Source organism: Pinus tabuliformis, chromosome 9 (assembly GCF_031772625.1).
Source record: "Pinus tabuliformis cultivar Carrire ecotype Pingquan chromosome 9, CPIR1, whole genome shotgun sequence".
NCBI lineage: Eukaryota > Viridiplantae > Streptophyta > Pinopsida > Pinales > Pinaceae > Pinus > Pinus tabuliformis.
Window position 1 is genome coordinate 797,564,221 of NC_142307.1, and position 9,885 is coordinate 797,574,105.

General features: G+C 40.0%; 1 protein-coding gene across 1 annotated transcript; it reads left to right on the forward strand.

Moving 5' to 3' along the window:
* The first annotated feature begins 7,732 nt into the window (after positions 1 to 7,732).
* On the forward strand, positions 7,733 to 9,133 carry LOC149151164 (DNA-(apurinic or apyrimidinic site) endonuclease, chloroplastic-like). The gene is made up of 2 exons (XM_089443078.1): positions 7,733 to 8,678; positions 8,853 to 9,133. Exons 1-2 carry the CDS (start codon positions 7,733 to 7,735, stop codon positions 9,131 to 9,133), a joined length of 1,227 nt encoding a protein of 408 aa, XP_089299204.1.
* The last annotated feature ends 752 nt before the right edge of the window (positions 9,134 to 9,885 follow it).

Genomic DNA, 9,885 nt, shown 5'->3' on the forward strand with positions numbered 1-9,885 from the left:
CCCTTTTCACTTATTCAGACATCAGTTATACCTAGATTATTAGATTTATAGATCAAGTCATGCACCAAATATAACATATCAAAATCACACAAAGATACTACTATTCAAGCCTTAAGATCTTGACCCAACAGTAGAACTTATCCTTCTTCTAGTGCTCAGGTTCCTCCTTGGTTCAGATCCAGATATGCATCATAACCCAATTCTCGATCTTGCTCTTCATAAGATATTCAATGCTTGAGTAAGTGCTTTTGCCTAATGATTTCTTCCCCCTTTTATAGTCTTAGGCCTTACTCAATACCATGTTCCAAAACCATAGAGAACCAATACCATGGACCCAATACCTGTGTTCAACACTTTGAACGAGATGCCATGGTCCCAAAACATAGGTCCAAATACCAAGGACTAAATACCATGGACCAAAAATAAGTTTTCCCACATGTACGTGCTTTTCCTTTCATGAAAGTGCGTGCATACGTATACGTGCCTTTTGATCCTCGAACCTGCGTGTATACACGACTTGGTTAAGAGGAACCTGCATATATCTCTTTTTCTTTCATTCTGGGAGCCTAAAATCTGATCTGTCATTTGAGTGAGTTGCCATCAAGGACAACACCTGTGTCATAGCGCCAAACCTGTGTCATAATGCCAACAATATGTGGTGTAAATGATCCTTTGTATCAGAGCAGTTAATCTCTGTTATTTTCTATTGGGAAGAAAATGCATAAAGGGCCTCTATGATTTCATAATCCATAAACTCTTCATCACCAAAAGCCTCCTCAAGGTATTGAATGAAATATTCACAAGGTTCACAACAAGCTTCAAACAATAAAAATGAATGATGATATTTTCCATAAAAATAAAGGAATGTTGTGTGGAAATCTTTAAGAGAGTATAAGCTACCTGGGTTTAACCCTTCATACCATGATCTTTCTTTTCCTTCCAGGGTATCCATAAACATCTTCATCAAACAATCCTCATGAAAACTAATCCCAAGCTTATGTATATGCCAATGAAATTTTATTAGATGTAGAATAGCCTCATCCTCGTTTCCATCTATGAATTTGGGTAGATTAGTTTGCCAATCTATGGAAGGAATACGATTCAAAACCTAGGAATATGAGCTCGATTGCTAGGAGCATACCTCTGAGCAGTTGAATCGATCTTGAAAGTAATTAAGTCACCAAGAAGTTCTTTAAACTACCAGTTTTTTAACAATTTAGTCGCCATGAAAATTCTAAGCCTTTGGATTCTTCGACACTGGAGTCACCAGGTGAAAGATGCATAACATTTCTTGTGCCTGATCATTGTTCACCATCAGTAATCAGATCTGATCCTTGTCTTTCTTTCCCAGGGAAGATGTGATCTTACATTCCCGGCAACGGCACTAAAACTTTATCCTCCACAATGTCCCAAGGCTGAGAAAGGAGATCGACGGTGGTAACCCTAGACCACTAAGGGTTTAGCAGCTAGCCGTTCCAAACTAGAGAGGGCTCTCTCTATAAAGCTCACATTCAAATATGACTGGAGCGGGAAAAATATATTAGGCTAGGTATTACAACACTAGGGTTTAAAGATTTTAAGGTTTGTTTGGATCAAGAGTCGAAATCAAGGAACTAGGTTAGGTCTTAAGGGTTCAGTTGCAAGAGATATGAAGGAGTAGGGTAGGTGTGATTTTGTGATACTTTGGGACTTTGTCAATGTAGTGTAGGGTGGAAAAAAAAAAGATTCAAAATGAGCATGGAAATCATGAATTCATTTATCAGAAGATAGGTAACATAAACATGAAATTCCTAACAAAATAGAGCTTAAATTTAAGAACTCTATTTAAAACCTCTTAGGAAAATCACTGAAGAGCATAGATATGGAAAGGAGATGAATTTATCATTCATATAAACTATTAACAGAAGAAAAACATTATCACAAACTCATAACACAAGAATTCCTAAATAATAGATGCAACTAGCCTTGGATTTCCTATAAAAGATGATGAGTACAAGCTCAAAAACTTTCACCCTCTGATGTCCAACAAGTAATACTTCAAAATCTGAAATATTTATACAATGTTTTACAGAAAAATATCTTGAAATAAACTTCAATATTTATAACAAAAATTCATAAAATGGATCAAAACTACTAAAATATTATTTTGTTGATTTCTGGTGTTGTTATGGTGTAACTACATGGCCTTGAATGAACATTTTTGTTACTCATGTTGTTTGATGAACTACCTGTTGTTCAATTTTTCCTGCAATCAGTACTAAGAATTGTTGTAGCAAATATGCAATGTTAGCTCCTTCTACTGCTTTTTTTCTATTAAAAGTGAGCCAGGGGACCGATTTTTCCTCTATCATTGACCCTCATCGAAATCACATCTAGATTGGGCTTCTGTCTTATCGTAATCACAATACAGACTAAGAGTGTTAACACTAATTTTTCGCGTTTTTTACAAAATGCGGACCTAAAAACTTAAACACCGCAATTTATAAAATATCACATCCACGGGGATTTATCGCAATTACATCTAGACGGAAGAATTTACACTCTTCCATAGTACTTTCGTCGATGTAGTAGATGTGATGTTTTATTAAGAACCAATTTATAATATATCGCATCTGTCTAGGCTTATTGTAATCGCAATCACAACTGTAAACCAGGGGTCGGAACGTACCCCAGTTGGGGGAAGGATTGTGCAGGCGAAAGAGGCTTAAGGTTAATGCAATCACTGGGGGCCGGGACTATTATTGCAGTCGGGGCTTAATGTTGTTGGGAGCTATCGTCGGGGTATTGGTGTGGGACGTATCGTGGGATGAGGGATATAAAGTGGGAGGCGGGATTTGGGATAGTTAGATGTGGGATATCGTTGCGGGACTGTTTAAGACAGTTTGTGGGATCCCGCAATTGCATCGGGAAGGGGGTATGGAGATTTTTTATTTGTTTTATGTATGATATTCCGATTGCAGTAATGCGATGCGATCTATATCAAAGGGACTTTAATATTATTAACGAATGATTTGAAATATTTAAAGAAAAAATGGACCTTTTTGCATCTCAACAAGGTTTCCCTATAACGCAATAAACACTCATCAACTCTTGCTCTTCTGCATTGCGTTCATCATGCAAGGAGATCTAGTGAGAGGGAGTGGCATATCTATGTCTATTTTTTGCTTCAAATTTTACCAGGATGCCCTGTAACACAATAAATAATCATCACATATCACTCTTCTACTTTGCATTCTTCATGTAAAGAGATCAAACGAGAGAGAAAGTGACACGTGTCTCTCTATTTTATGCTTCTAATTTGACATATTTGAGCTGAAAAGAAATGGGTAACAACAAATTCATGGGGGCTTTCATGGCCCGTTACTAAGTGTCTCTGAATTTCAACTAGGCCATATAGATTCTTTTTCTAGATCTCTACATCCACTTTAGCGGTGTCGAGCGTTTTCTCATAGTGTTCGCTTTCGAGAGTCTGCAGAAGTGGCCAACACAACATCAGAAATGGTTGTTGATAATGAATGCAATCAAATTCTTAGTGTTGAAGAGAAAGAGAAACCATATTTATATAACATTCAAGATTTATGAGAAGCTTCAATAGATGATTGTGGACAATATTAGCACTCTCGAGAAAAATTATGATGCTTTTAATACTTCTCTTCCTAAGGAGGAGTGAAAATATGTTACTTATGACTTTGAATTTGTGACTAATGAAAACTGTCAAAAAAGAAAAACATTTTTCATTGCATGGTGTCCTAACAATTTCAGGGTCTAAAACAAGATGTTGTATGCAAGCTCCAAGAATAGGTTCGAGAGAAAGCTTGATGGAATATAATGTGAAGTTCAAGAAAAAAATGCATCTAAGATAAGAATTGGTAACATCAGAGACATGGACTTGAAGCCTTCAAATATTCTGCTAGATCATAAGCTACGAGCAAAAGTCTCTGATTCTAGTCTAGCAATGCTTTCTTCTAAGGATAAACATTTGTGGAAACAAGATTGGCCAGCAGATATGCATTTCTTGCTCTAGAGTATGAAAGTAAGTTTTGATTATCCGTTTTATTAGGCTAACTCTAGATGTTTTTTGACTTTATGTAAATTTAAACAATTTCAATGCAAAAATGATTCGAATAGAAATCTATAAGAATTATGTTTGATTTTAACCTTTTTCATGTTGTTTTTATACAAAATCTCTGCTTTGAGTTATGTGGTTGGTTTATGAAACACTTGGTAGTAAAGGACAAAGAATATTTGTTGAAAGTAGATGCCTCCATCTACCTAAGTATTAATATTGTGGCTTATATTTTATGTCCAGAGCTTGCATGTGCAGAGGTTCACCAGATCAACGCCTACATCGCATAACATAAACTGACCGTTGAGAAACTGTTTGTCGGAAAAATGGTGCCAGATCGTCAGGAAAAATTGCTCATACAAAACCCTTTCCACATGTCATATGTTCACTGGATGGAGGAGAACGAAAATGGGGTGCTCAGATTGGATAGGATGAACAATGTTTTTTTTTTTTTTGAGAGGAAAAAAAGCAGTATGTATTATATTGAGGCAATATAAATGCTATCATAAGGTACAAATAAGTGGAAGACTATGATGCAGGACATTTGAGAAGTTCAGATGTCAATGCAGTTCCCAAATACAGAAAGATAGATGCCTACATCAAGGATGAGCAGGAGTATTGACCAACATATACATTCACATTAACAGCAGGATCAGAGAATAGAAGGGTGCATCATAGAAAGAACCAGTATGAACATATACCAAAAACAACCATGATCCGCATTCGGCATTTAATTCTATGAGCAAAAAACCATAGCCAAGGATCGGGCCCTATCTAATTGGCCAGCTGATTTGAAGATGAGTCGAAAAAAGCAATGATGCTCTGCAGAATGGAACTATAGGGGGCTTTGGAGTCTTGGAAGATTTTGTGATTCCGCCACTTCCAAGCGAACCATAACATGATGACAATGAGAGAACGCCTAGCCAAATCCATAGAGGGAACAACTTCAGTGTAAAAATGGCATACATGTACTTTAGATTTTAGGAATTATTTTAATCAATCTCTTGAATATTTGAATCATTGGATTGTGTACAATCCTCCAACTAATTGTTCCATCACCTAGAAAATTCATTTAATTAGTATAATTAAATGTTTGGTAATTATTTATAGGTATTAAAATATTTATTTTTATAATATATATCATATTATTTATATTTAAAATAAATCCACAAGAATTAATTAAATTATACTTTTATTTTAAATTAGTAATATTAATATCACCGGGAGCTGGTGCCTGGCGACCATGGAGGGGACCATGGAGGCGACTAGGGTTTCGAAACCTGGAAGCTACTTGGAAACTCGCAAGGGCCACGGTTAGTCTGCAAGGTCAGAGGGCTGCAGAACAGCTGCCGGCGCGGGTTCACTGTTGACTGGCAGCTGGAGGTTATACCCTGCGACGGATTAGGCCTGTTGTCATATTCCCGAGTTACCATTTCATTTTGTTTTATTACAGCTTGAACAACCACATTTGTTTCGTTTCTCCCAACAAGAACCGTGAAGGTTTTCGCCATTGACCAGCAACTGCTACTTGATAACCATGGTTAACCCCGCAGATTTAGTCGATTTGGACCCAGCATTAGAAGACATTTTGTCCATGTGGGGGAAAGAGACTAACGCTCAGGCTGTGGAGCATTATTTTGGGGCTTTCGACCTGTCGAGGCTTGGAGAAATAAATCTGAATGATACCCCTCTGTTTCCTTTAGTGGACAAGGCGGCGGGAAATGCGGAACTTCATTCAAGCATAGAAGACGGTTCCAAGCAGAGTGACGGCGTTTCGATTCCTAGAGGAGCAGCAGAAGAAGGATTACCCTTGGACCCAAAAGGTAAAAAAGACATTTCGCGTTTTCAGCTGACTAAGGGTTTTGAAGATCTTCCAATCTTAGGGCTCGCTGCAAGTAACAGCCCTTTAAGGGCCTCTGAGGGGCTTCCCCCGATTACTAGGGCTTCGCTGCCAAGGGTATCCCACACCCTTGAAGGGCCGTTTGTTCAGGGTCCCGGAGATCTACCTGTTGAGGTGCGGGCAGTTTCTGATGGACCGGCTAAGGGACTGTCATCTTCTGGGAACGTGGAAGCAGTCTTGGCGAACCAAAATCCGCCTCAGCCGGAGATAACATCCAGTGGGGGCCTTCCGCAGACAAACACAGAAAGGAACGTTAGCCGTAAGGGTTATGGTACCCAGGTGGAAGATTTAGGATTCAAAGGGGCGAAGAGGAAGTCTCAAAGACCCATTGGATCTCAGGCGATAGAGGGCAATCTGGTCCTTGGAATGGAGGTATCTATTGAAGAATCCCTAGTTGTCGCAGAATGCACATTGGTAGGAAGAGCCTGAGGTAAGAAATACTCCTCTGAATATCTGCAAGTGTGGGGAGAATCCTGTTTTGTAACGGATAGACCGCTTCAGTTTGAAGCACAAGTTCTAGGGAAGGGCTGGTTTAAGCTCTGTTTTGTAGATAAAGACTCGGCAGAATGGGTTTTCCAGCGCAATTGGCATATTGGGAACATTCCCATTCTGCTAAAGAAATGGACACCCATGTTTGATGCTTTCAAGGAGAGAGCCGACGAGTTTCCTGTGTGGATTCGTGTCCCGGGTTTGCCTTCCTTCCTGTGGACTGAAGAAGTGTTTAAAACCATTGGTAACAGGTTGGGGATATATCTGGAGGCAGATATGACCTTTTTGCACACAAAGGATCGAACGATGGCGCGTATATTGGCCACCCTTAATCCGAGCAGAGGCTTAGCAAAAACAATTAATCTCCAGTATAAGGATTACGTATTTGAGCAGATATTAGATTATGAATATCTTCCGTTCTGATGCCATCTCTGTCATGAGTATGGGCATTTGGTTAAAGATTGCCCACTGATGCAAAGGAGGCGACACTTTCGGCGGGCCTCAGCGAATAGAGGAAATGTCCAAGACCCTGATCAGCTATCCATGGAGAACGAAATCCCGGAGATGCACGGAGTAGCGGATATGGAGGCAGAGGAAACTGATAAAGTCCCAGTGGATGCAACTGTCCCGAACCAAGAGGGAAATCAGGGAATTGCAAACTTTTCGACAGTGCATGTGGAGGAACCTGTCAAAGATTCGGTGATCGTGGAGGAGCATGTCAAGACAGTCCCGGCAATACAAGCTCATTGCGAAGACGAAGAAAAGGGTATGTCAAGGACCTTTCCTTCTACACATCTTTTGCCTGAGCATGTTCCTGTTTCCCCGCATGTTACATCTCAAACCTGTAATGTACATGAATATAATGTTTATGAAACCATGGAACATAATTCCGTAATGCTTCAAACCGGTAATGTACATGATAATAATGCTGATGAATCTGTGGAAAATAATCCTATATCCCCTTCCATAGACATTATTGCTGATGCTTTACCAGCTCTGGATATTAATCGTGAAGACCATTGGCCCCCCCTCTCTCTTTCGGTTGCCAGATCTCCCTGTCCCTATAACCTGAGATCTTTGGGAGGGAAACTTAGTGATCCTGGGACTGTAGGTGGATTGGGACAAACCTCTGAACAAAGTTGCCTCAAAAATAAGCGAGGTAGGAAGTCGGATATGTCCAAAGCAAAGATTAAAGCCAAGCTTGACGTTGCAGATGGCAAACAATACTCTATCCCGGGGGTTCTTAGAGCAGCCCATCCCCCTGAGAATGTTATAAAATGATCTTGACATCCTGGAATTGTAGAGGTTTGGCCAGCAAACCTAAAAAACTGGCATTAAAAGAGTGGATAAACAATTCTAATCTAGATGTAATCTTCCTGCAAGAAACTTTGGGTAAGGCCGTAGAGGTTGAGGCCTTGCTAAAAACTCTTTTACCAGGATGGATTTTTACTGCTGTTGACTCTTCTGGTCATTCGGGGGGCATTTCCATTGGAATTAAAGAAGGACGGATTAAAATTATAAACCAATGGGCTATGAAATCTGTATTGGGAATGGAGGTTCTTTCCCCAGATTTCTCTTTCCCTATTACCTTGGTAAATGTCTATGGGCCCTGTCAGGGCAGGGAATCTTTTTGGGACAATCTGATGATGAAATCGGTGATGAAGACCCCTTTCTTGCTTCTGGGTGGTGACTTAAATTTCTCCATTGGCAGAGCTGAAGCTTGGGGGCCATCTGCCAGAGAAGACCCTCTTTCAGATTTCTTCCTTAACCTCATATCGGATAACAATTTCACTGATCCTTCTCCGATCAAATTAAAGCCTTCTTGGAGAAATCGAAGAATGGGTGAGGATCGAATTGCTAAAAGACTTGACCGTTTCCTGATAGCTGAGCCCCTGTTAACAAAAATTCCCATGATCAAACAGTGGGTTGAGGAAAGAGGAAACTCGGACCATTTCCCTGTTTTTCTAGACCTTTTTCTCCCTCCTCCCAAGCCTCCCGCCCCTTTCAAGTTCAATCCTACTTGGCTTCAAGATCCCTCTTTCTGCAATCTGTTTAATAATACATGGAGCCACCCTGTTCCTAACTCTGATGAGGATAGGAGTTTTTTGCTCATGGAGAATCTTAAAAATCTGAAGAAAGCCACAATCTCCTGGGCAAAGGAAAGAAAGCTGAAGCAAAATGAGGAGTTGGGAAATATTAGGGAGGAACTGAAGCAGTTGGAAAGTATGGAGGTTGGTGGTTACTCCTCCCAGTCATCCAAAGACAGAATCCTCCATTTGGAGAAACAACAAAATAAAATCCTACTGGATAAGGAAGAAGAATGGAGGATAAAAAGTAGGGTAGTCTGGATAAAATCGGGGGATGAGAATACTAAGTTTTTTCATAACTTTGCTAAAGGTAGGAAAGCTGCAAATACTATATGGCGCCTTAAAAACGAAGAAGGGAGGATGGTCAATTCCCTCTCAGAGCTCTTTGGGTTAGGGAAAAGACATTTTCAAAATATTTTCTTAGATTCTGGGGAGGCTACTATTGCAGAAGTCCTCCAAACGGCACAAAGCTTTCCTAGGTTCATTGAGGAAGATGAAACAGAAGCTCTGTCCTTTCCGGTCTCAAAGGAGGAGGTTGAAGCAGCTATGAAGCTCATGGGCAAGGACAAGAGCCCAGGCCCAGATGGCTGAACAATAGAGCTGTTCCTCCATTTTTTTGATCAATTGGGAACAGAAATAACTGAAGTAGTTGAAGAGTCGAGACAGAAAGGAGCAGTCTATAGACCCTTCAACTCAACTTTTATAGCTCTTATTCCGAAGAAGGATGATCCGGAAAGCTTCGAAGACTTCAGGCCAATATCCTTGTGTAACTGCATCTACAAGATTATTGCAAAGGTTATTGCTCTCAGATTAGCTCCAATTCTATCTCAAAACATATCGATGGAACAATTTGGATTCCTGGATGGAAGACAAATTCATGAAGCCATTGGGGTTGCCCAGGAGGTTATTCATAGTATCAGGATGAAGAAAAAGAAGGGAGCTGTGCTCAAAATTGATTTATCCAAAGCATATGACCGGATCAGTTGGCTCTATTTGCGGATGTTGCTTACACATCTCGGCTTCAACTATTCTTTTGTTAGCTGGATCATGGGGTGCATCACAAATGTCAGTTTTGTAGTTCTGGTTAACGGTGCGGCCTCCTCTTTCTTCAATAGTCAGAGGGGATTAAGGCAAGGGTGCCCTTTATCACCCCTTCTGTTCCTTCTTGTGGCAGAAGGACTAAGCAGACTAATTCATAAAGCCAGAAGGACGGAAAAGGTAAAGGGTATAGAGGTAGCAATCAATCTCTTCATCACACACCTCCTTATTGTTGATGATATTTTGATTTTCACTAATGGCTTCCCAGATGAACTAAAGGAATTAAAATGCATTTTTGATCTCTT